Here is a 26,037-nt window from a genome sequence, read left to right as displayed (position 1 = left end):
GGCCAAAAGCAGCCCGAGGTCTCCAGAGCCTTCGGGCTGAGCTGCTGCTCAGTGTCCGTCCCCCTCTGAGCCCGGCCAGGGAGCAGCGCTGGCAGCTCGCTGCAGCTGGCAAAAAGTCAGTTGGTTTAAATACTGGGTTTCCTTAAATACAAATAATAGTACCAATTTCTGGAGGATAAAAGGAGCCAATACTGGAAATTAACTGATCTGGGTGTAGATAGCATTTATCTATATCTATATATATATTTATGCTTAAAAAAAAAAGGGTTAAATATCTTCTTGAAACCTGTAACTTTCCTCCACAGTGTGACTGGTCAACAAAGAATCCAAGACTCAGTTCAAACCTTCAAGGCCTGGGGGCTCTCCTCTCCCCCCTTCCATCCGGCACAGCCAGTGGGGAAGGGGGTGAGCCTTGTACCTGTCACCCTGCGCCAGTCCCCAGCCCCGTGTGACAGTCGCGATCCGCAGGCTCTTTGCAGATGAGGCTGCAGATTTTCTGCCTGCTGACCGTACCCGTGCCGCCTTTCCCGGCTGTCCCCAAGGGAACACGCAGCCTTCTCCAGCCAGCCCTTAAGGCTGGAGCCCTCTGGTATGGAAGTCAGCACATCTGACAGGGACAGCCAGGTCTGTGGAACACGGGGGCTGTGCCAGCCCCAGCCGCTGCAGGCAGCAGCTCCGTGCACCCCGGCAGGCACAGCCGCCGCGGTGGGAGCTGTCAGAAGCACCAGCTCCTGAGGCTCCAGGTCTGCACGGCAGGCACAGCCCACCCTTTGCAAACCCCTTCCCAGGGGCTCTCTACCCTCCAAGGGCATTGCTCTGCATGATGCCCAGCACGCTGCCTCTTATTTGACAGCGGGGTGCACCCTGTTCTTGGCCCGGAGGGGCCGTTTCTTCTTCACCGCCGGACCCACAGCGGCGTAGGGTTTGTGTGGGGGCAGCACAGCAGCTGCCATGCTGATGCCTCTGCTAGCCCGAAGGAGCCGGCTGGGCACGGAGCCCCTGCTGCCTGGTGGGACGGCAGGAGAGTGGGGGGACAGTGGGGCATCCCGCAGGGGCTGCAGGTCCGTGTCGGAGGAGATCTCAGGTAAGGGCCCCTGCTCTGCGCTGCCTGCACAGTACCTGCTCAGGGCATCCTCTGACATCTGGGTGTTCCTCTTCCTGGAGCGGCGGCTCCGAGAGCCCTCCAGCTGGTACTCGATGCGGTACACGTCTTCTGTCACCTGATTGACCCGGTCAAATTGGGCGAGCAGCATCTCAAAGAGGGAAAGGAGGCGCTGGATGTCAGCGTCCACTTCCAGGCTGTCCCGGGTGCTCAGCACGAGGCTCAGCCCATCCAGCTGGCTGGAGGAGGTGGAGGCCCTGGAGCTGTCAGAGGCAGCGCTGGGAGTGGGGCCCCGGAAGGACTTGGAGTCACTGGAGTCTCGGGATGGCAGTGGCTCCATCCCTTCGAACCTCACCTTGTGCCGGAACTGGAAGAGAATCGGGGAGCAGCGTTATTTCAGGAGCTGGTAGTGGGAATGTTGTGCTGTAGCACCGTGTCCTGCTCTGGGCAGACCCAGGGCCACTCCCAGCTGTTCCTGGTGGGCCAGGTGACAGCACGGACCTGGAGACAGATCCCAGATAAAAGCACAGAGAACTGTGGGTCTGAGAACTGGCAACAGACAGCCCTACAACACCCCATCACCACCCCAGCTCCTGGGCTTCCAGGAGCTACCGCTGCTCCAGCCCTCACCCACCAGAGAAACCTGTCTGCGGACAGCAGTGGGGAGCAGCCAGAGGCAGAGGAAGGTTACGGAGGGTGGGTCCTGATTCTCTGCAAACACCTGCAGCATGCTGCCTTCTACCAGGCCCCTTCTCCAGGGAGTCTCCTGGGATGCTCTCACCTCCTTGGCTTTGCTGAAGCCCATCCACATTTTCAGCCTGCGCACGAAGAGCTCCACCATCTCATAGTCCTGGGGCTCGAAGGCCGGGCGGTACAGCTCAAAGTGCATCTCCCGGTAGCTGTAGATAAGCACCACGGTGAAGAGCCTCAGCACAATCCACACCTCCAGGATGATGTAGCTGGTGCAGAACAGGTAGTAGAGGCCCGAGGACTCGGGCAGGCAGGGACGGAGGTGCACGCTGCCTCGCAGCATGGCGAAGAGCAGCAGGAGGCTGCTGCCCACGCTGCGGAAGGACTCCGAGGAGGAGGAGAAGAGCTGCAAAGGAGACATTGGGGATGTAATGAGAAGGGTTGGGTGGCAAAACGTTCTCCTGTCCCCCAACGCTCACTCCCCCATCTTATAAAGCATGAGCCCTGAGGGGTGACCCACAAATCTGCTATGACAGGACAGGCCATAGGGGCTGGTGCCTGGTCTGTGTGGACAAGAGCACCCTGCGCAGGCTGGGGGCTGGAGCACCCAGAGGGCCCGCTGGGCTTTGCTCACAGCTGCGGCGAGGGATGAGGGACAACGTGACCCTGGGCAGCCTTTGCTGGTGACCAGCCATGCTGCCAGGCCTGGGGGGGTGGGGGGGCAGTTGGTAGTTACCAGGAAGCCGAGCTGAGCGTAGGCCAGGATGAGGACAGCGAAGGCCAGCCCTGCAGCAGCCAGCTCCTTCGCAGACTTCTGAAAGGTCTTCCCAAACACAGACCACTGCCTGACAAAGCGCAGCTGCTGGGCAGCCTAGGACCAAGAGAGAGGACAGTGTCACAACACAGGCCCATTGCAGAGCCTGCTGCAAGGTCCTTCCATGGGTGGGTCTTTCAAACATCTCTACAAGCCTGAGAAACACAAACCCTGGCAGAGCAGAGGATATCCCACCAACAGGCTCCCTGCTGACAAAATCATCCCATCAGCCAAGGCTGAACTCCCCAAGGGAACTGGGAGCCTGCACTGTCCCCAAGAGCCACAGCAGAGATGAATAATGGTGAGAATGAGGAGAAAAGCTGAGATGTCTTCTGATCTCAGCTACAGCAACATGCAGTAACTCTTGGCCAGCCCTTGGCCCCTGCAGAAAGAAGCCATCTCCTTTGAGCAACCCCATCTAGTGAAAGATGGCCCTGCCCATGGCAGGGGATTGGATGAGATGACCTTTGAAGGTCCCTCCCAACCCAAACCATTCTATGACCCTGTCCTGCAGTACTCTGGATGCAGCAGCAGCCCCGTTGCCTTTAAGCAGGGCCTGGTGCAGCAGGGGCACAGAGCTGCACACTTGGTTTTACTTCAGGACCCTCTGCTCCCCCCTGCCATGGGACTGTGCACATAAGAAGCTGGCACAGGAGGACCAAATCACACACCCCTGCCCACACCCTGCTCCCACCCAACCCTCACCATACCTGCACAGTCAGGAGGAAGAGGAGGGATGCAGCCAAGGTGCTGAAGACTGTGTTGAGGAAGGCTACCTGGTAGAAGTTAGTGAACCCTTTGCGGTTGTTGAGATACTTGAGCCACTGTTGGTCAGCAAGGGTGGCTTGGCTGAGGTGCACCACGACAGTGCAAGTGGTAAGGAGGATGAAGACCCACTGGCCGTAGTTGCTCAGCAGGGTGAAGTAGGCTCTGCCTTCCTTTTTGATGGACAGTGACTCAGACACCACGAAGTAGACCACAAACATCATGAGGAAGACCTGTGGGAGGAATGGAGAGGGTGCCAGGGAAGGAGAGGACAATGCTTGAGTGCTGGGCTACACCAGGGGACCCTGCAGCACCCCCAGGACAGCAGAAGCCCCATGTACCAGGCTGAGTTCTGCTGCCCTACAGCTGGAGCACCCCCTGAGTCCTTCCACGCCTTCCTCACTTGCTCAGTGCCCTGCTCCCTCCTGCCCTAGCAGTGAAGGTCCCCAAACCACGTCCAGCACAGTTGTGGCAGGGTGGCAGGGCCCAGGGGAAGAGGACCCAGACCAGGTCTCTGGGGACATGGCCCAGCTGGCCGATGTCCCCGCTGAGGACAGAACAGCACAGTGACAGGCACTGTCAGAGCTCAGGGAAGCAAACAGGCTGAGGCAAGACAACAAATGCTGCCAGGCAGGAGGAATCTCCTTCCCTTCAGTGGTGCCAGGGATGTTTCATGTGAACTATCCAGGCCTGGAAGTGGAGTGGTGACAGGCATGGGGACAAGTGACCTCAGCCAGGGGAGATTCAGTCCACAGTGACCAACGCTGCCCTTCTGGGAGGCCAGGCAACGAGTCCCAGAGCTCTCAGCACAGTAACCAAGAGGGAAGAGGAGTGTGGAGGGGAAGTAACCACTGACCATCATGAGAAGCTGCAGTGTGACACCCCCGCTGAGCCGCAGCAGCGGGAAGGGGCTGATGGTGACAGTGGCAATGGCCTGGCCAGCCCCCAGGAACTCCAGCTGGAGGGTGATGGCAGCGTGCAGGTCCACGCTGGGGTTATACTGCATCAGCTCCACAAAGACTGCCCGGCTCCTGTGGAGGGAAGAAGAGCAGCTCAGGGTTCTGGGTCAGCACTGACCCCAGGCTTCAGTGCCACTGCTTTGCAGGATCACAGATCCCCCCACAGCCACGTGACATCCAGCAGCACCCCTTCAAAAACCTGGGTGACAGCCAAACACTTCCTTCACCCCCACCACACTTACATGTTGTCGATCCAAGTGTGCTGCTGAAGGAAGCTCAGCTGAGCTCTGCTTTCCTCTAGTGAAGCCCCCAGCTCCTGGATGTAACCACTGCTGTCGTAGAAAGAGCTGTAGCCCCAGTACCAGACCCTGCAGAGGGAGAGGAGCAGCGGGGTGAGAGGTGTGGGGCAGAGCAGCCACCGGTATGCTGTCCTACATGGCAGGCCAGGAGCAAGAGTGCAGACCCTGACCTCTACCCTGCCCATCCAAAGCTGCCTCATGATTTGTTCCACAAGAGTGTTTTGATCCACCTCAGAACAGCCCTAAGTCCTGTGGTGCCCCAGATTCCAATGAGGACACATCCAAGAAGTAAATGGGGCACTAACCAATAGTGATTTAATGACCAGTACCCTGGTGAAGACCAATCTCCCTATACCCACTTCAGCAGAAAGCTGTGCTGCTCTGTGCTGGGTTCTCTCCTTCCACAGCTTGGCTCTGCCCCCGGAGCAGCACTATGCTGCTGTCCAGCAACAGGCTGGCTCTCTATGGGACCTGGGAGAGCAGCAGCTATGTGTCTCCCACCAGTCACCCTGCCAGCATGGGTGTGTTCAGGGAAGGTCTCTGGCAGAGAGAGTCCAGAGAAGGGCTACGAAGATGATTAAGGGCCTGGAGCACCTTCCCTATGAGGAAAGGCTGAGTAAGTTGGGACTGTTCAGCCTTGAGAAGACTAAGGGGGGACCTAATTAAAGTCTATAATTATCTTAAGCAGGGGATGCAGGGGGAATCAGCCAGCCCCTTTTCAGTGTCTGTGGGGATAGGACAAGGGGCAATGGCTGCAAGTTGGAGCATAAGAAGTTCTGCACCAACATGTGGAAAAAAACTTTTTCACAGTGAGGGTGACAAAGCCCTGGGACAGGCTGCCCAGGGGGGTGGTGGAGTCTCCTTCACTGGAGATATTCAAGACCCGTCTGGACGCCTATCTGAGTGATATGTCCTAGGGAGCTGCTTTGGCAGGGGGTTGGACCTGATGATCTCTCGAGGTCCCTTCCAACCCCTACAGTTCTATGATTCTATGATTTCTGCCTTGATTTGCCCTTTGCCAGGCTCAGGAGCTGGGGCTGGCCTCACTCAGGGGAGGGCTGGGAGCCACCCTGGGCACTGCCTCAGCGGAAAAAGACACAAGGCAGATGGAGCGAGGGGTGTGGGTGCAGGACGGGCAGCTCCTTACCCTGTCAGGTCAGGCGGTGAGTAGGACCAGGCAGCCGTCGCGTTCCCGGCTGCCCTTTCCCAGCCAGCGGCATAGTCAGCGGTAGAAAAGCTGTGCGGGTCGGCGCAGCCCCTGCCAGCAGCCCTGCCCACGCCACGCAGCACGTCCTGGGCACTGTGCTGGCACTCAGCTGGAATGAGACCAACAGGATCATCTCACGGGGAGCCCAACACAGCTGAAGGTGCTGGGGGCAACCAGGGCTGAGCTTTCACACGTGGCATTTCCCTTCCTCACAAGCCTTCCACCTTCAGGCCCACGGTGATACCTCCAGACACCAAGTCACCCCTCTGTCTCTAGCAGAAACCCCTGTGACTGGTTACCCAGCTCAGCGCTGCAGGAGCAGAGCCACACTCACACACACGCTGCGAATTAACCCCCACCTCATTAACCTCTGCCTGCTTCCCTCAGCCCCAGCCCTGGGATACATCATCCCATCAGGAATACCACCACCCCCCACCCCCCAACCCAGTGACAGCAGAGCCACAGGCCCACCTACCTTCCCGGGACCTGAGCTGGCGCAGCCGGGCTGTCCCCAGCGTGGTGCTGCAGCTCTCCTGACCTGAGCGGTTGTTGTAGAGGTAAGGGAGGAAGACCTGTGACATCCATGCCCAGAACTGATCCGACCTGCAACAGGGAAGAGGAGTGAGAGGTGGAGCTCTCAGGGCAGCTCTGCTCAGGCAGGCTCTGCATGTCTCACCCGTGACCATCTGTGGTTCACCAGGAGGTGGGGACTGAGCTCTGGAGAGCTAACGTGGGCTGCTGGGCTTAGCTGGCTGCTAGAGGCAGCAGATCCCTCCACTCCCAGAGCTGGGGTCAGGGAAACGCTCATGTGACACCTAAAAGTGACTGAATCCACTTGGCACTGGGATGAGGATCAGACCAGAGGGTGTGTGGCAGCACGGCAGGGAACAGATGATATTTAGGTGGAGATTCTGCTCTGCTCTCTCCCCTTACACCACTTTCACCCCAGAAACTTCCACCGAGTTCACTGGCATCACTCCTAATCCACAGCACGGTGAATCAGAGTTTCGATGACCTGCTGTGGCATGGACAAGCCAGGTCCACCTGCAGCATAGAACCACCCAGGGGCCTGTGGTGTGATAGGTACAAAGGTGCCATTAATTCCAGGCAGCTGTTCCAGTGCCAGCCTGGACTGCTGGAGCTTGCAGCGGGGTGGAAGCCTGGCTGGGAAAGTTTAATCTAGTTAAAATGTGTGAGCAAGGAATGGGAAGGCTTGGGATTCACAGACAGAGTTATTTTGGGTTCCTGTGACCCTGTTTACATTGTACATTTTGGAGACAGAACATACCAGCATCCCTTTAACCAGATAGAGAAAGATAAACATCTGCAACTCCCACAGGCCCTTCCCACTGAGGAAGTAATTAAAACTCAAAGAAATTAAAGCTCTCAACCCCCACAGGTCCCTCTCTTCTCCAGGAGAAGCAGAACTGCAGGGACAAAAAGGGACCTTCTCACCGACATGCTGTGCCTGTGTGTGAGCGCCCAGTTCCCCAGGGACACCAGGGCACCCCCCAGGGGCACCAGGGCACCCCCCAGGGGCAAGAACCTCTCATGGTAATGACAGCCTGAAGCCAGCCTGCTGCCCAACCCCTCGCTGCAGCCCTGCACAGCTCCTCCAGCATAAAGCAACACCTTGTTCCTCCCCAATCCTGGGGCCCTCTGAAGTTACCTCTTGATGTGGAGGAATTGGTTGCTGCCCAGCTGCTGCTTGATGGCGCTCTGCAGAAGGAAGGCCCTGCCGTGGCGGGAGGCGTCTCCGTAGTTGGTGAGCAGGATTACCAGCAAGAACATCATGTAGATGAGGAAATTCTGGCAAGCAAAGAGCAGAAAGGGATTGTGGGGAGGTGTTGGGTCCTGATCCTGTGGCAAACTAGTGCTTCCTGCCGCCCAGCACACACCAGGATCAGGACCCAGAACACACCGTTTTCTTTTCCCATAGGGGAAGCGGCTTGAAACAAACCCCAGACCCCAGGCTGAACACCACAGAGTCACAAGGCTGGAAAAGACCTTTAAGATCACCAAGTCCAACCATTCCCATCCTAAGCTAAACCATATCCCTAAGTACCTCATCAACCCTTTTTTTTGAACACATCCAGGGATGGTGACTCAACCCCCTCCCTGGGCAGCCTGTTCCAGACCTGACATCTAATATCTAATCTGACCCTGCCCTGGTGCAGCTTGAGGCCACTTCCCCTTGTCCCATCTCCTGTCACCTGGCTGAAGAGACCATCGCCCACCTCTCTACAACCTCCCTTCAGGTAGTTGTAGGTGGTGATAAGGTCTCCCCTCCAAGCTAAACACCCCCAGCTCCCTCAGCCGCTCCTCATAGGATTTGCCCTCCAGCCCCTTCCCCAGCCTGGTTGCCCTTCTCTGGACTCGTTCAAGAACCTTGATGTCCTTCTTATGGTGAGGAGCCCAGAAGATACCATCCAAAGTGGCCACTCTGCACCATGCTGCAGCTGAGGGGCACTGCATAACCACTGTCGAAGCTCCAGCACGCTTGGCTCTGGGGATGTCCAGCCTTTACCAGGAAGCCACCAGTTAAATAATGGGGCTGTCAGAGCAGCTGTGTGTCCCTGACAGGAGCGTGGGGATCAGCACTGCACAGGCAACCAAGAGCCTGCAACTGCTGCTCCTGGAGAGGAGTTTGTGTTTCACAAGCCTCAACTACTGTGTGTTCTCATACAAACCAGTGTCTGCCCCACACTGCAAACCCTGCCCTACCCTCCAACACCTCAGGTACAGAGGCCTCTCCACATCAACCCCTTATGGTTTTGCTTTCTTGCCCCTTCAAGTCTCAGAGCTTCTCTGGAAAGGAAAATGTCATTGCCAGTCTCTTACAGATGAGGAAACTGAAGCAAGCACTACAGTCACAGACCTACTAGCTCAGCTGGACTTGAAGGACCCACACAAGGATGTATCTCAGCTCCTGGGGCCAGCATCCTGCCCTAGGCACCACAGGTATCAGGAGATGTCTTACCTTCAGCATCCTGTGTAGCAGTTTCACCTTCCTGGCCTCCTCCTTGGCCTGGAAAAGGGCAAATCCCTGTGGGGGTCGGACTTTGCTGATCTTCTCAGAAACATGCTCGACGAATGGATGCTCCACCAAGGTATCGTCTTCTTCTGGGTGCAGGCGTTTGGCAACCAGTGAGAAATAGAGGGCTTCCAGCAGCACCTGGGCAGACAAGCAGTGTCATGAGCCTGCCCAGAGAGCTGTGCCACCAGAGCTGCCAAGGGCAGCAGCTCCTCCTGTGGGCCTTCAGCACAGGCAGTGAGCAGGGCACAGCCACTGAGCACTCTCTCAGAGCAGTGAGATGACCCCTAAACCAAACTGCCACCAGCCCCCACCTCTCCTGCCCACCCTTCCCCTGCTGCAGGGATACGAAGGTGGGAGAGAGTATCCAACCCACACTGTCCAGTAGGACTTAATTAGCATCTGTGTCAGCTGTAATTAGCTGTCCATGCTCATGTACAGACACATGCTTGTGTACTCGTGCCGACCTTACCTTCAGGGGCTCCCAGACCAAGAAGGATGCCAGAAAGCTGAATATCCCTGAGATGAGCCACATGAGAGCAACGCTGGAGGAAAAGCCCACCCCGATCCACACGGACACCCCTGTGGAGGTGGTGAAGAGGAGGAGACTGATACCATGAGCCAGGTAGGAGCACCAGGGTGGCAGCAAGCGCTTCCTGAACGTCTGGTCTGCAACTGGAAAGAGGGAGAGCAAGCGTGAATGTAACTGCAAAAGGGTCCCAATGGGCAGAGGGAAGGCTGAGCACACCACTCATCCCGGGTACCTGTCCATGTTGACTTGGCTGATCTGCTCACTTCCCTGGGAGGAGGTGCCATGCTCTGGCCTTTATCATTCAGCTTCTGCATCATGACAGTCTCCACCTTCTCCCCGAACACACTGGACCTGCCAGGGCAGAGAGGCAGTGTCAGTGAGCCATGCCACTGCTGGCTCTGTGGTAAGCAGGCTGCCATCAAGGTGGACTGAATGCCAGTGCTAACACCAGTGCAGAGGGGCTGGACCAGCCAGAAGCATTTCCTTCTAGAGCAGTGGGCTGCTGCAGCACACAGACACACTGCTCTGCATCTCCTGGAGGAGGAGTGGAGGTCTTCCCCCTTCCCTGCTCTGCTGTTCGACATTGGCTACTCAGCTGGGTGTGTGCCAGGGTGCTGTGGGTGTGACATCACCCCCCTTCTCCCTCCCATCAGTGCCATAAAGAGAACCCACATCCCAGCACTTGGTCAACAGTCCACACAGAGACTGGTCTGGAGACACAGCTTCTGCTGGGGTTTAAGGGGATATTCCAGGTGGCTCCTGGAAGGGTGGCAGCACCCTCCTGGAGTGCTGGCTGTGGGGGCTGCAGGAATTGTGGCCAGCAAGAACATCATGACACATGACAAGGCTGACCCAGGCATGTGCAATGTCACAGAGCTCAGCTTAGCTCAGCTCACTGGAGCTGGGTGCCACCGTGCTGTGGAGCATGGTGGGAGGACAAGGGACAGGAGGCTCTGGCTCAGCTGCCCTGCCCGGGGTCTCTGTTCCTCAGTACTTACAGCCCTGAGATCAGATCTGTTTCAGCCCTCATGTACGGCCCCAGGTCCTGGGAGTGGGAGATGCCGCTCGCTCCATCAGCCAGGATCTGCCGGATCAGATCCTCATCTGGGGAAACAGGGAGTGCAAATGGTATTGGTGGGAGCAGAGTACCCAGCATCGCACCAGGGTGGCTCCACAGCACTTGGGCTCAGCCACATTTGTGGAGCTGGGCAGGAGGGTGGCCAGGGTGGGGTCCTCCTCCATGCGCCAGCCCTCCCACCTCCCTGTCTTCTAGCCCCTGTCTATCCCAGCTTGTCTGCAGAGCCTGGCATGAAACTGCTGGTAGAGGAGGCCAAGTTCTTCCCAGCCACTTCCAGAGGTTCAGAGACACACTGTGGCCTTCCACATTCCATTCCCAAGGGAACACACCTCTCCTTGCTACCAGTCTGCCACAGTGTGGTGACCATTCACTTCAGCCTGATCCACATCACGACTCCTGCTTTCCCAGATTGAAATCCCCATGACTCTTTTCTTCTGCCCTTCAAATCCAAGCCTGCAGTGACACAGGCTCTGCTCTTCTGCTTTCCCCAGAGCTGAGCCAGGGCTCCCAGCCACCTGATTGCTCCTCCTGCCCTTTCCTGGAGCCCTGAACCCCCAGCACAGAGCAACGCTGCTCACACACCCACCCGAGGCAGAGAAGTAGCGAGGCTGTCCCTGGTGAACACCAAGGGACAAGCTGTCCTCCTCCGTTGCCAACGGTGCCTCAAGTCCAAGGTGGCGGCTGGCCCGGCCTCTCTTCAGCTTCTGGATGGTGTTGCCCATGATGGAGGGGTCGCTGAGGAGGTCTGGCCAGCTGAGCAGGGCCTCACTGGAGGGCCACCGCATGAGGCTGCGGGAGAGGAACAGCTGCAGTCAGCTGGGTGTGGGGAAGCATGACAAGAGCAACTGTGCCAGTGTGGAGGACTGACTGGCAGGGGAACAGCTGTGGGAGCACAAACCCCAGTCTGCCAAAGCAGGAAACTACACTGAACTCCTCCTTGGTGCATCCCCAGAAACTTAACTTACCTCTTGGAGTCCTCCAAGAACAGATCTGTTTTGGTTTGCTCAGAGAAGGCCTGGGGAGGAAGCAGAGACGTTTCAAGCACGTGACACTGGCTTGTATCTGCTTACAGGATGTTAACATCAGGAGCCCCTGGAAACCTGGAGCCTGAGCTGCTGCAAGCCCTGTGTCCACACCTCACACTGGGAAGATCCATGCTCAGAGACACAGAGCAGTAGCTGGACACAGCTTGTGCTCAGCACCCAGGACTGCCCTGGGCAGAGGTGAAGGGCTGGGGCTCTTCCCCATCACTGATACGTGCCAGAGACACCTGAGTGCATCACTTCTTGCACTGACAGTTGGGGATGGACACTGTGTCCACACAGGGGAGCACAAAGACCCATGTAGCCTGTCCAGCTTTTGGGTGTGAAGCAGGTTACCTCTGCACGGAGCCCAGGGAAGGTGGGGAAGGAGCTGTCAAGGATGGAGGAGTCCAGGTAGTTGTCAATCTCCAAGGACTGCTGGTCTGAGTGGGTCAGGGTGTGGTTGATGGAGACCTGCAGGAGACAGGAAGGCTGGAGCAGAAAAGCAAGGGGTGGAGGAGACAGTGTCACAGTGGCTCAGAGCCCTACTGCTCAGTGGATCCCATCAGCTCCCTACTCAGCTGGGGATCCCTAGGCAGCACATGCACATCCTCCACTGCCTCCCAGGCCCCTGGACACTGTCCCACAGCTCAGTGGCACTGGAGCTGCCCCAGGTATAAGTTCTCTGGAAGCCCCCTGAGTTCACAGCCTCCTGCAAAGCAGGGAGTGCTTACAGGAACAAGAAACAGCAGACACATTTGCTGCTTATCAGTCACTGAGCAGCTGGCTGCAATACTTAATGGGGCTGCTAATTGTGCCTAACTAGTCATTAAATCCCCAGCTAATCCTTTCACAGCTGCCTAACCACAGCTCTGCTCAGACAGCTGAATTTGTACCCAGGGTAGACATTTCATTAGAAATGCTCCACTGAGCATCTCTCAAGCTCCTGCCAATGCAGCAAGGGGTCATACTTTTCAGTGGCTTTCGGGTATCTCTCACAGACTGAAATCCAGAGGGAGTAAGTGCCTGAGCAGCTTTTAAGATCTGCCCTCCTGGTCTCTGCCTGGGCACTGTCAGAACCCAGGCACTGACCAGTCCCTTCTGAGATCAGGGGCTGCTCCCAGCTCAGGAGGGAGGAAGACTTGGTAAGGGTCTGGCCATGGTGCTGAGCAGCACAGAGGCACAACTGGGGAAGTGCAGAGACCAGTTGGAGAACTGATGCACCACAAAGGGCAGACCTGGCAGCATCACACCTGTCTGGGCAGCCTGTAACTACTTCTCCCTGTTACCTTGCCACGAGCCATCCGGAAGAGAAATAAAATGACCAGGTAGAGAGGGTAGACCACCACGCTGGACACCAGACCAACAGCCACTGTGTCTACGTTAACAGGGATCAGGTTGGAAACGGCCCCGTTGCTGGAGAGAACCAAGAGAGATCAGAGACAAGAGTCAGCAGGAGCTCTCAGGGCTGCCAGCTCAGCAAGCAGTGAGACAAAGCTGCACAACCAGGTGTTTCAGGTGAGCAGGGAAAGAAGTGGGCAGGGGCTGCGCCAACAAGGTGACACAGCAAAACCAGGACTGGGGGAAAGCTGCTCGGGTTGTTCTTGGTCACCCGTGTCCTGATCCCAGACTCTATGGAGCAGGAAGGGCAGACTCAAGGCCACGATTTAAGGTCTGCCTGGCCCCCACATAATGGGAACCACAGGAGGGGCCCTGAGGAGGGAAGGGACTGGCAGGAGCACTGAGGGACGCAGCTCACCTGAGGTGGACGTTCCCCACCACGCCGTACCACACAGCGTTGGCACAGAGGAAGAGGAAGATGAGGAGGGAGCAGCAGGTGGCTCTCTGGACACGGGTGAAGCGGCTGCGAGGCGGGCGGTCCCACATGGACAGCCAGACGTGCTTCTCAAAGAAGCCTCGCTGCAACTCTGCTATGAAGATCCTGGAGAAGCTCCTCAGCTCCGTCTCACCTGGGCACAAGAAGAAAGAGACTCTCAGGGCCACCTGCACCCCACATGGACATGTCTGGGCCTGGCACGGTTCCCCTCAAGTACTCCCACTGCATCTATGTGGTCCCTCCTACACGGCTGGGTCCTTGCCATGCCATGTCCTCTCACACAAAGCACCCAGCAGAGCACTTGGCTGCACAGGGCATCAGCACAGTGCAGAAGAACCAGCGTGCCAGCTCTGTGGGCTCTCTGCAATGAGAACTGCCACGCTGCTCAGCCCTCCCAGCCCCACGCCCCAGGGGCTGAGCACTCACTGGCTGCATAAACCTCCTTCTCCACCATGCCATCATTGTCTTCACTCTCCACCGACAGCCAGTCGTTCACCAGAAAGAAGTAGCTCTTGCTGCTCTGCAGGTCCCGGACTATGACGTGCTGCAGGTACCAAGAGGGGCTGAGTCCTAAAAGTTAAAGAGATGTAGAAATGTGTTTCACTGCAGACATTCCCTGCATGGACCTGTGAAGCCAAGAGGGTGACACGAGAGCCCCTCAGTGGGACAGCCACAGTCATGCTGTGTCATGCTGTGTCACTCTCTTAATCAGTGGGAATTGCAGAGTCCCCAGGAGAAAGGCTGGCATAGCCAGGTCACCTCCCAGGTTGGACAGACACCGTCACAGCACACTGCATTGTATGGGTATGGGGTTACAGCTGACCAGTCTGCAGACTCCCCTGTGATGTTCCCTCCCAGCTACCTTCCCCCAGGCCAGCGGGTCACCACGGTCTCCCATCGGGGTTAGTCCAGACTATAGGCCCAGGTACCTCTCCACTGGCCCGGGTACCAGGCAGAGCAGAGCTTGGTTCTGACCTGGGATGTGTGACAGCTCCTCAGCCCCCACACCTCCCCACGCCTCACCTTTATTGTCGTGCCAGATGCGGATGCGCCAGATGCTGCCCAGGCTCCGCTCTGTCGCGATCTGGAACACGTCGAGGCTGTTGCGGTGGAAGGCGTTTTCTCCATCCAGATGCCTGTGACCACTTTTATTGTCTACGCCGTACAGGGCGATCCCCACGTGGGCTGTGGTACCTGGCAAGAGTGAAAGGGGCTCAGTTAGGGAAGTCCACCCAAGGTAGAGCTACTCCCCAGCCCTGCCTTCCTACCAGTGACCAGGTACCAGATGCAACAGCCCTTCAAGGGGCCACCCGGGGACTCAGGAGGAAGGGATGTGCTCAACAACCATAATACACCCAGAGCTAGTGTTGTACACAGCTGGGAGGGTGGCTGCTCAGACTGGCCTGGTGCGTGGACCTTGGTGTGCTCACAGCTCTCCTCTTTGGAGGGGCTGAATCCGACATTCCTTGCCTTGCTAACCCAGCCATGGGAGGAGATGTTTATTCTGGTTGGGTTTTTTCCCCACCAAGTAATTGAAAGACTTGATTTGTCTGACTTCCAGTACCAGCTGCCAGTTGCTCCACGGTCCACCTGCTCAACCTGGAGGGTCCTTGCGGTGGCTTCAGGAGAAAGCTGTTCCCAGTGAAACCAGTGGTTACCCTTAGATCAATGGGAGCATGTTTCTGGCAGTGACGTGGTGGCACTCCACCTCTGTCCATGCTTAGAGAGCTTCCACAGCCCAGATTTCTGAGCCCAGGATGATGTTTCTGGCAGCTCCAGCTACAAACCCAACCCCAGATCAGAAAGCCCAGCTTTCTGCCTTTGTGCCACTGGGAGAGATTCAGACAGCACAATAAAGTGATGGATGCTGGAAGACAGCAAAATGGACCATCTAAAAGGCCCAGAAAGCCTGGATGCTTCTGCAGGAAAGGGTCAGAAGTGAGGAACAATCGCTGCTTCTTGGCTGCTCCTGCAGCCACAGCAGTGTCAGGGAAAGCAGGGTGGGGGTATTTCTATACTGGGTGGTTCCTTCCAGCAGCAGCTGCTTGTCCTACCCCAACAGCAAGCAGTGGGGCAGCATGCCCCTCTCCACAGCTCCTGACCTGCCCAATCATCACACAATACAAACTGGGAATGCTGTGGGAAGCCCTGAGCTGACTGTCACTGCTGCTCCACACTCCAGCTCTGCTGTGGACCCCGCAGGGGGACAGCTGGTGCATGATGTGCTGAGGTGAGACCACAGGGGAACCACACAGATGTCACCTTAGGAATCAAACACAGGAGCAGACTACAGGCTAACCTGATCCTCTGCCCCAGCCAGTTTTCACCAGAATCTCATATTTGTAGAGCCCATTCTTCCCACAGAAGGGGATCACCCCCACTCTGTTGATGTCAATCATGTCCAGCTTGTGCACGATCAGTGCAGCCACGGAGTAGGTCACAAAGCAGACAGCACATGTCAGCAGGACGATGTAGTTCAGACCTGGGCCTGGAGCCTAAAAGAAAAGCAGCATCTTGTGAGGCACCCTCCTTCCCCAGGAGCTGCCCCCCCATTCCCCAGGAGTCACGCTGCCTCCTTCCTGGCCATAACCACCATTCCCACACGATTCCCACAGGCAAATAGAGACCGGTCCCTGCACACGTGCTCCCAGCCCTGCAGAGTGATGGCAGCAGCCAGCTGAAGCTGCTGAAGCAGCTGCTGAGAGCTTTCTGCTCCCACTTACGTCACACCCAGAGCCAGAGAAAGCCCCACTGCCCCTCAGAGGCAGGGAGCAGCTGGCAGGTGCACGCTCACTGGGATAAAACACTGCTGGGTGACAGCTGGGAGGAGCAGTTGGCATCTCATGAAGAGGTGAACACACTGCAGGGTGTCCAGAATAGAGAATAAAGCCATCTGCAAAGGTCTCTTTTTAATGGAGGCAGCCAGGATTTGTGACTAGAGGACACAGCCCCTGTGTGAGCTGTGCCCAACTCCAGCTCCTAAGGGCTCTCGGGTACTTGTGCTGCTCTGCCAGCTGAGCACAGGTCAGCCAGGACCCAGCTTGAACATGAAGTCAAGGGAGCACCTAGACAGCTTCACTGTCTAGGTGACAACAATCTGCTCAGCATGTGGCAGTGCTGCACAGCCTCCTCTGCCATACTCACAGGGAAGATGAACTGGACAGAGTTTGGGGGGACGAACAGACTGGCCCCAAAGGCAGTGAGGTGCTGGGTTAGGCACACAGCCTGGTCTGGCCTGGTGTCTTCCAGGGGGATGATGCCTTCCGTCTTCCAGCGTTTCTCCTGCTCGCTGAAGTACTGGCACAGGGAGGTGTACAGCCCCAGAGTCACCTCCACCGGCGACCAGCTGAAGTGGTTTGTGATGTTGAAGTAGTATTTCTGGATGGTGTCATCAGTTCTGGAGAAGGGAAAGGCAGGAAAGGAGCAATTAACCCACAAGCAGAAGAGACACAAACCCTGTTCTGACGGATGTGTGCCCACAGGAAGCACTGTACTGCAGGGACAGGGAAGTACACAAAGAGGAAGAAAAGCCCAGTGAATGTGGTGTAATTTACACCACATTTTGGCTGTACAGAAGCTCTGGAGTTCTACAGACCACTTCAATTCTGTATCTTTGTATTATTTCAGCACCTGCAGCACCGTGTTGCACATCCTCTCCTCTGAGCCTTGCACAGCTCTCCCACCTGCCCTTCCATGTCCCACCGACCCACACCAAGCTTCCATAGCAACACGATTATTCCAAGCTGGGAGCATATTTGCTCTTGATGATGATTAATTAAGGAAGGTGGTATGTGAACTTACACAACAACAGCTCCACTCTTGCCCCACCTATTCCCAAGCTGCTTAACTTTTCCTTTCAGGCACTGCCTTGGAATGGCTCGTAAACAAAGCAAGGCATGAACACATACACTCCTGGGCAAGGCAGCAAGACAGCAACTGAAGTTACAAGAATGACAGCTCTGATGAAAGGAAGGCAGCTTTGCTGCAAAACCCAAGGGCACAGCAATGCAGCAGGGTGGGTGGGAGCCCCTGAGGGAACCTGTGTTCCCCTCCAGTCCCACGTTGAGAGGATGAGCTCTGAGGGCAGAGGTGCTTTGTGACGGCTGCACAGCAGGGCAGGACCCAGGCTAACCTGTGGTGCTTTGCCCCAGGAAATTGTTTCACAAGCTGCATGATGTGACCCCTGAATCCACAAAGGATGGTGCAAGTCCCTTGGGGAAGGAGTCCTGGTAAAGACAGGCAGCTCTGGGAGCAGGAGTGTGCAGGGAGTGAGGGTCTGGACAAGCAAACAACAGTCTGCAGCAGCTGTTACACAAGTGAATAGAGAAAAGGGCAGTGGTGGGGGAAGACTCATCACCAGGAGGTCCTGGGTGAGGGTTATGATACTCAGAGGGAACAGGATTTATGGCTCTATAAAGGGAAAGCCTCCCTTACCTGGGTGAGAAGGGCAAATCCCAGAGCACAGAGCTGCCTTTGCACCACCAGCAGCAGGTGTCTGGGAAGGACAGAGTGCCCAGGTAGAAGAGGTGCCAACGCTGGGGTGGAAGAAAGGCAACCTGCAGCTGCCTGCCCAGGAGAGTTGTCTCCTCCAAGGACAGAGGAGCACTGGGGACAGTTACATCAGCACCAGCCCCACAAAGCAGCCCGGCATAAACCACAGCAAGGCCCTGAGCATCCCTCATGTGCATCCATGGGACAGCCTAGGGGTGACAGGGGTTACCAGGGAGGCTTCTCTTACCTGGGTGAGGTGAAGAAGGTGTAGAGCTTGTGGTCACTTCCAGCCAGGGCATCCAGGCCAATTTTCTTAGAGGCACTGCAGTTGTGCTCGTTGGGCTCTGGCTCGTGATGCAGATAAGCCATGATGAACGGCTCAGGCTCGCTCGCGATGTAGTGGTCTGAGTGGGGAGGGGGGGAAAAGCAGAAAGGACTTTATATATAAACACCAGGGCCAGCCTGACCACAAGCCTTCTGCCAGCAGTGGAGGAGGAGGATCAAGAACACAGCAAGTCAGGAGAGATGCTTTTCCAGACTGCACTTTGTGGCTCTGCAGATCAGAGGATCCCTGAGCAAGAGACTCGGGATGTGACTGTGACAGAGAGGGACTGGACAAACTCCCTCCTGTGCTCCTGTGGCTCAACAGAAGGGCTGGGAAAAGCAAAAGGCTTCTCAGTGCTGGAATCCACAAGGATTACACCAGGGACTGGATAATGCCCGTAACAGCCTCCACCATGCAGTGTGGAACCTGCTTGGCTACACCTGACATCCCCTCCCATACCAGTTCTCTCTCATCACAACTCTCCTTTACTGCAACCTCCTCTCCCATGGGAACAGCAAAGAGCATAAGAAGTTGTCCTACCGTTCAGGACTCTGTAGGTGAGCTGGAAGTGCAGCCCTGCTTCCCTGTTGTTGCTCTCCATAGTCACAATTAGGTTCACAGACGTTCTTGCCTCGATGACTTCAGTGCCAGCAGAGAGGTTGTCAGGATCAGTGTTGTTTGACACCATTACAGTGATGGCTTTCTCTGAGTCCAGGCTTCCAATGGGGATCTGTACCCCGTTGTGTGTCTGGAACTCCATGGAGGCAACCTTTGTGGACACGGTGTAGTTGCTGATGTAACCAAAAGGGAAAGGATTGGAGTCCACTTGGAACATGACCTGAATGACATCCGTCAGGTTGGAAAGGGTGGTGTTGAACGCCTGAGGGATGGAGAACTGGCAGTTTGGTGTATTTTCATAGCAAAGCAAGTTAAAGGGATCAGACCGCTTCCCTGTGGCCTTAATTTCTCCTCCCACCAGCTCAAGTGGCTCTTCATTCAGCACTCGAGACTTCATGAGGATACGCATCAGGCTGGAGGACAGGTTGTAGGCTTTGGGAGCTAGCAGCAAGTTGTGGGAGTCAGCAAGCAGTTCCTGGGGCTTGGATTCTTGTGAAACTGTATTGACAAGGTGAATGAGGTCACCTGCCGGGAGAGAAAGAAAGGTGTAACCAGAGAAAGTGGTCAATAGCCTAGATAACTGCTCCAGTCTAGAAAACATCTGACAGCTGCACCGAAACAATCAGACAAGTCTTTCCTTACTGTCTTCTCACTGTAACTCTACACTGTGTACATGACCCTCCGTGCTGGAAGCCTTCAGTAGCACCTAGCTAAAAATAGAGCCTGTCAGCAATTGCTGCTGGCTGTCAGCTACTCTGCAAAGTTTGGTGGTGAATGCTTCATCACCACAGGCTTTATTCTCCTCCTGTCAAGTGACTAGAGTGGCAGATTGGGAAACAGGGAAAGAATGGGTAAAGCAAACACACATTCCTAAGGTTTTGCACTCTGAAGTGTGGGATGCTCAGAAATCCAAAGCAAGGAGTGCAAAGAAGGTGCCTCTGCTTCCTCCTGGGGTAACCAGGTGAGAATTTCCACAGCGGGTTCATGGGTGCCCCAGGGAAGTCTGGCAACCTCCTCAGTCTGCAACCAGGAAGACAAGCATCTGGGAGCCATAGGTGTTACTCCTTCCTTACTAAAGAGACAATTCCCTGAAGTATTAGTGAGCTTATTAACAACTATATTTGAGTATCCACAGAGACAGCTGCCCAAGCCAGGACAATGCTGGGAAAAGCAAAGGGAGAAGTACTGGGGTGCCACACTCCAAATGTCAGATGCAATCTTGCTAACAGCCTGAAAAGGCACAAGCCAAACCCCCAAAGGTACAGGGGAAAGCTGGCAAAGCTTCCTTGGCCTGCTTCTGCCCAGCACCCTGCGCAGGGAGACCTGTGCTCTCAGTGCTGCCTGGCTAAGCACGACCAGTTCCTGCAGGAACAGAGCTGACCTGTGATGTTGAGGATGTTGTCGGCAATACCAGTTGGTGTCACAGTGCCCTGTGTTGTTTCCCCCTGCAAAATGGTCATCATGGTCTCCAGCTTGTTCAAGGTCCTTGTCAGGCAAGACTTGCAAACCAGTTCCTTGCTCACCACCTGCAAAGGGAAACATGGTCTGATGCGGTGGGAAGACCCCAGGGAAGGACAAGTTCAGCTGGCTCAGCCCTTCAAAGGATACTTGCTGAGAGATCATTTGCCTCTGAGAGTCACCCCTGCTCTTTCAGCCCCAGGGAGGTGACTGCAGAGACAGTGGCTGCTCTGCTCACACTGAGAGATGCCAGGAGGTTGTTGGTGTGTCCAGGACTCTTCCACCCATCTCTCCTCACGTTTCAGTCTCCCAGCATACAGGCAAGCATGCCAGGAGTCTGACAGAGGATGCATTACGGTTGGAAAGAGCAATAAAGGGCAGCATGTTCCAGTTCCCAGGAGTTCACTTGTAAGGACCAAGCATGTCTTCTGCCATTGCATCTCATGAGCCACACACTAGTCCTACAGGAATCAACCACAACGACCCGGATAGGATTCCTCCATCCACTCCACCATCTTCAATGGAAGCAAGGCTTAGCCCTAACTGAATCCATTTCAGTGTCCAAATACTCCTGAAAGCTGTGGGAGGGATCCTGCCACTCAAGCATGATGGATGTCCCTCCCTCTGCTCCCAGATGTGTCCAAGAAACAGAATGTTCTAGCCGTGGCCTGGAGCTCCCCGCACTCTCGAGGTCTGGATGGGAGGGACTGAGGCAACACATGGAAGCTGTTACCACAACCCTGTTCCTAGATCTTATTCATCTTTATGCTTTTAATCATCACAGGATTCAGACGTGATTCACATATGTTTTGGTGAGGAATCAAAACAGCATCTGCAGGTCTAGAATTCCCCCGTTCCTGCTTTTATTTTTAAACCATGAGAACTGAGGACATACTGTGTAAACCACAGCCCACAAGGCACAGTCAGGTAGCAAGGAGGTGGGGAAGAAAAAGGGTTATGGGGAGGAACCACCCAAGGGATACTACTGCTTAGGAAGGAGAGCTGACTGAGAGGCTTTTTCTTCCCCTCCAGGAGAAATGGAATCTGACTTTTTTCTCTCCCCCGTAGGTAAAATCAAAAAAGTATCAGCACTGATTGACACTTGGGCAGGAAAGGAAACGTGTGAACTCTGTGCTAAGTCTCAACCACTTGGGAAATTCTAGATTCCTGTTTTTCTGAGCTTTTCATTCCAACCCAGAGCACAAAGTAATCCTTGAAGGTCAGCTTTTCCTATGGAACAAATTTCTATTTCTAGACCTACGCTTCCCCCAGCGAGACCAAGTCACAAGGTAAGTGCATACGGGAGAGACCAACGCAAACCAAACCAATCCAGTGTTGGAATGGGATGTGCCGAACCCCAAACCCCAAAGTTGAACAGAAGGAAGTCATTCTTGAGGTTTCCAGACTTTGAAGCAGAGGAAGGAGCAGCAGAACTGTCCATCACTTCAGTGATAGTGTGTTCCTGCTGAGCGAGGCTGCTGACCTGGCTGGGGGGGTGATCCACAGCCAAGGCCACGGTACCTGACTCCAGTCCCAACAGCAAAGATTTGGGAGGGCGGGGAGAAAGAGCATGCCAGTGCAGCCTGGCTGACCACCAAACCCCAAGCACATTATGTAACTGGGCTCTCTTCCCTTTGCCCATCTGACAAAACACATAAAGCCACTCCTAAAGCCACCAGGCAGCAGCCCCAGCACTGGGGAGCTGTAACTGTGAAGCTGGCTGGAAACACAATGCTTCCAGTCAGCAGTGAAGCAAAGCAGGGTTTCTAATCCTGTATGGTAGAAAGGGGGCTGGAAGGAACATCAGTCCTTGGCACTGTCCTCTGGCTCAAGAAGGGTCTGGCTCTACTTGTGTTACTCCTGATGGGAGTCCAGCCTGCCCTTGGAGATTCTGCAGTTCCCCCGGATACTTATTCCAATGCTCCTCCAGTCTGTTGAGGCCTGTTCTACAGTCTCCATTCAAAAACTGAATGAATCTTCTTGCTAGTGAGCTGCTTACACCAGGGCTGGGACCAGGGCAGCAGCACAGAGGTCTGAGGTGCTGTCTTCCAGCACATGAGTGCACCACCTTAGCCACACTCCCCAGATCGGTGACACAGCGAGGGGCACTTAAGGACACTTAAGACACCACAGAAACCCAAATGACATCGAGTGATACCCGCCTTCCCTGTGTGGTATGTGTCTGGGATGGAGAGAGAGGGACACTGAACAAGAACTGAAGAGCATCTAAGGTGCACCTGGCAGAGCAGGAGGCTGGAGGGGGTGACGGGGAACATACCGTGCACTGTGCCAAGGCAGCTGAGATCTGCTGGATGTCATCAACTGTGTTCACCTTCAGCGAGTTCAGGGTTTCTGTGATGTTGTTGCGAGTCCAGGTCCGCAGTTCAAATTCATTCCCAGTCTCAGGTCCCAGCAGCATGGACCGCTCGTACTGGGGGAGATACAAACAGGCAGAGCAAGGAAATGCAGCGGGTTGTTTCAGAGGAGGAGGAGATGTGAAGTCACCTCTTCCCTGCGCTCCCTATCTCCCTGCCTGTGCTTCTCCCCAGGGAGTGATCTAATGAGCTGCATTTCCAGCAGAACTTCCTCAATTCCCTCATGCTCTCCAAGCAATTACCTTAACAGCCCTGCACTTGACAGCTAAGTAGCACACCACTGTGCAGTCCTTATTCAGATAAGCACAGTGCCCATGCTCAGGGGGGTCACCCCAGGCCAGCTTCCAGGCACACAGGAGGCTCTTATCAAGGAGGGAAGCAGGAGCACAGACCAATGTCCCTGCCCTGCAGGGACTGGGGCCTGTTTCAGGCAGGTGTGAAAGTGAATGCTGCCAGGAGGATGATGCTCCTGCACTGCAGATTAAGAGCTTTCTACACAGCCAGAAGATCTTTCCAGCTGCACTAGCTCAGCAGTCAGAACAAGGAGGTCTCTTCAGCACCCAGAGCATCACCTGAGCAGTTACAGGGAGTTTCCAGCCCTGATGAGATGAAGGGGGGGTGGCTAGCTGAGACAAGTGTGAAGGAGGTGGGGAAATTGGAATAAGATTTCTGATTCTAAATTCATTGTTTAGACTTGCAGATGGCACTAAAGAGGAAAAACTATCTGAATTTGAGGCTGCATGGGAGACACCCAAGCTGCTGCTGTCTCTGGGACCCCTGATTTCCTTTGCAGCCCCTCCACTTCCCCTTGTCATTGTGTGCCTGGAGCTTGTTAATCTTTCTGATGCAAGAAAATAGCTCCAGCCCAGCTCCCAGCATGCTAATATGCTAATTTACAAGAAAAACTGCAGCATTAGTCATTTCCCTACATCACTGCACAAAGCCTGGCCAAAGAACATTATTGGTGATTGCAAGACCTTCTGGAGGCCCCTCTTAGGCAGATAGTGCTGCTTTACCTCATTTAAGATGGTGATGAGAGCCAGGGAGTACTCGATAACCTGTTGAGGGTCTCCTTGTTTCACTAAGCCCTGGAGGACGGTGTCAGTTTGATTGTAGAGCCAGTGGGAGAGGCTGGGGAAGCCCTCAGGTAGGCTGATTTCCATGGAGCTGCCAAAGGAAAGAGGCATTTGGGTTAAGTACAGACTACCAAACAGGGCTGGGGGAAAGGGGTGGAACCTGCTCGTTAGCTGAGAAGGAAGAAGGGGGAAGCAGGTGATTAAACAACAAAGACAGCATTACTGACACCTGTCCTGGTACCCAGCTGGGACCAGCTCTATGTAGGAACATTGTGGACCTGAAGCTTGGCTCCTCACTGGTCCAGCTCTGTGAAGCTGCAGGAGGAGGATGCACACGGGTGCACTGAACCCAGAGGAGAAAATCTGGGCTTAGTCTGATGGAGCATAAAGTGCACTTAAAAAAGAGAGTTGGTGTGCTGGGAGGAGCTGCACTGCTTTTGGCATTGTTCTCTGGGGTCTGAGGCACAGCTGAGACACAGATCCTCCTCCACAGGCACTGCAGGACCATGCGCTCCAGCCTGGGAGGCCGAGACCACATGCACACAGTGGGGAGCTGCCAATCGGCCTTGAGGAGGAGCAGTCCCACAACTCAATCAGACCAGCTCAGGATGCTGCCCAAAGACCATTGGGCATTTGTATCCAGCACACTGGAAATCCAGAGGTGTTTGTAGAAGGGATAACTGGGTTTTCATGGTACTGGCCCTGCTGAAATTAAAGCTGCAGACCCTTCCACCTCATTCAAACGTGCTCTCCAGCTTGGAGAGACCTCCCTGGGTCCCAGCAGTGGGACATCAGGCTACTAGCAGCACCAGAGCTTGCTGCTGCCAAGTCTCCTTTGACGGCTGCTGATACAGAGAAGGTGGCAGAGCACAGAAATCTTCTCAGGAAGCAACCATGTCCCTTCAAAGCCAACTGTCACCAGGGAATGACAGGGGTGGTCAGGAAAGCAGTAACTTTGGAGAAAGTCCCCCCCACCTTGAGCAATGATCCTCTAAGACTGGAATCGTTTGCAGTGCACCTCTGCTGAGCCTCCCCTCACCCTCCTGCCAGCAGCTTCTTCCAGGAGGCAAAGCGTTTCACCCAGGATCTGCAAAGCCCTTTAGGACAGGGACCCAGGGATCGAGCTGTAAGAGCGCAGTTCAGAAGCGGAGGCTGGACGCTGGCATCTTACCGGTTAACGGCCACCACGGTCGCTCCCAGCTGGTCCTGCACAAGGACTGACACGTGCACCTGGAAGCCGCTCTCGTGGAAGCCGGGGGGCAGGAAGGCGCTGTGCTCGGCACGGCTGCCCTTGTACACACAGAACTCATCGTAGTGCCCGGCCCTGCGGCGGGACGCCAGGAGGATGTACACCAGCGGCCCCTCCGCATCCTCCGTGTCACGCCAGCCTGCAAAACACACCCAGACAGGGAGTCTGAGGGGGCAAGGGCACAGTGGGGCTGCAGACACCATCCCCAAGCCCAGCCTGGCTATCCGAGCTGATGCTGCCTGGCAGTGCCCCTTCCCCTCCCTCTCTCCTGACTGCTGTCCCCAGAATGGGGTCACCATGCCCTGGAAGAGGGACGGGCATCATTAGGGGATGGGCATCACAGCTTAAGGACTGTGCTGCAGGGATGTCCCCAGGGCCTGCAATGTAGAGCTCTGAGCCTCTTGGAATTTTTCTCATGTTTCTGAGTTTCTGTCTAGGTGTCTGGGTCCTACAACATCTAAAAGGGTCTGTGAAGAGCTCAGGAGCAAAATAAAAATGGGAATAACTCTGCTGGGGCTGGGAACAGCACTGGCTCAAGGTCACGGCTTCCATGCAAGCCCTGCAACACCTGACTCAGCACAGCCCTGCAAAACCTGACTCAGCACAGCCCTCAGGCAGTTCAACATCTCAGGAGCAACTAAGCCTAGGATAAAAACTGCACAAAGGTTTCCTTGGAGCCCCCAGGAATTATGGGGAGTCTTGTGGGAGGTGGGTGATTGGGAAATTCACTGCGCATTTGCCAGTGAGCACCAGTAAAGGTGCTGGCTCTGCCAGGGCTCGCTGCCCTGGACATGGACCAGCGAGTCTGTAACCCTTGTGCTTCACTTCAGCTGAAAAACAATCACTAGGAGCTACAGTTCCCACCACTGCAAAGAAGCACTGATTTCATCATTATTCTGGCTAGCTCAAAATACACCGAAGTTACAGCCACACCGTGCTGACCGTACTGCTTCTCCCCCAACTTCAGCTGGGCTTTGGTGACCAGCCCCCCCCACCAAGAAGCAGCAGAATCCATCATCTCCTCTGCAGCGTGGCTTCCCGGCATTTGTGCACAGACAGCATTAATCTCCAACACTAATCATTTGGGGAAATATGGTTTTCAGAGG

The 26,037-nt window shown here is 55.4% G+C and overlaps 1 protein-coding gene across 1 annotated transcript in view; it reads right to left on the bottom strand.

The window, feature by feature from the left end:
* Positions 1-842: 842 nt before the first annotated feature.
* PKD1 (polycystin 1, transient receptor potential channel interacting) overlaps positions 843-26,037 on the bottom strand; it is a gene marked incomplete at both ends in the record, with an annotated part of 90,660 nt that continues 65,465 nt past the window's right edge. Inside the window, 28 exons of the mRNA XM_084271031.1 lie at positions 843-1,469; positions 1,884-2,198; positions 2,529-2,663; positions 3,317-3,604; positions 4,228-4,402; positions 4,573-4,698; positions 5,777-5,945; positions 6,312-6,439; positions 7,506-7,645; positions 8,817-9,011; positions 9,343-9,545; positions 9,635-9,753; positions 10,401-10,506; positions 11,067-11,269; positions 11,446-11,495; positions 11,860-11,976; positions 12,792-12,918; positions 13,262-13,472; positions 13,766-13,909; positions 14,363-14,533; positions 15,639-15,834; positions 16,484-16,736; positions 18,078-18,234; positions 18,696-19,298; positions 20,155-20,299; positions 22,510-22,662; positions 23,623-23,773; positions 24,854-25,070. Coding sequence (XP_084127157.1) covers positions 843-1,469; positions 1,884-2,198; positions 2,529-2,663; positions 3,317-3,604; positions 4,228-4,402; positions 4,573-4,698; positions 5,777-5,945; positions 6,312-6,439; positions 7,506-7,645; positions 8,817-9,011; positions 9,343-9,545; positions 9,635-9,753; positions 10,401-10,506; positions 11,067-11,269; positions 11,446-11,495; positions 11,860-11,976; positions 12,792-12,918; positions 13,262-13,472; positions 13,766-13,909; positions 14,363-14,533; positions 15,639-15,834; positions 16,484-16,736; positions 18,078-18,234; positions 18,696-19,298; positions 20,155-20,299; positions 22,510-22,662; positions 23,623-23,773; positions 24,854-25,070 — 5,624 coding nt within the window. The remainder of the gene's footprint in view (positions 1,470-1,883; positions 2,199-2,528; positions 2,664-3,316; positions 3,605-4,227; positions 4,403-4,572; positions 4,699-5,776; positions 5,946-6,311; positions 6,440-7,505; positions 7,646-8,816; positions 9,012-9,342; positions 9,546-9,634; positions 9,754-10,400; positions 10,507-11,066; positions 11,270-11,445; positions 11,496-11,859; positions 11,977-12,791; positions 12,919-13,261; positions 13,473-13,765; positions 13,910-14,362; positions 14,534-15,638; positions 15,835-16,483; positions 16,737-18,077; positions 18,235-18,695; positions 19,299-20,154; positions 20,300-22,509; positions 22,663-23,622; positions 23,774-24,853; positions 25,071-26,037) is intronic.

This window comes from Gallinula chloropus (assembly GCF_964237585.1).
Source record: "Gallinula chloropus genome assembly, chromosome: 15".
NCBI classification, from domain to species: domain Eukaryota; kingdom Metazoa; phylum Chordata; class Aves; order Gruiformes; family Rallidae; genus Gallinula; species Gallinula chloropus.
This window is presented reverse-complemented; position numbering and strand designations above follow the sequence as displayed.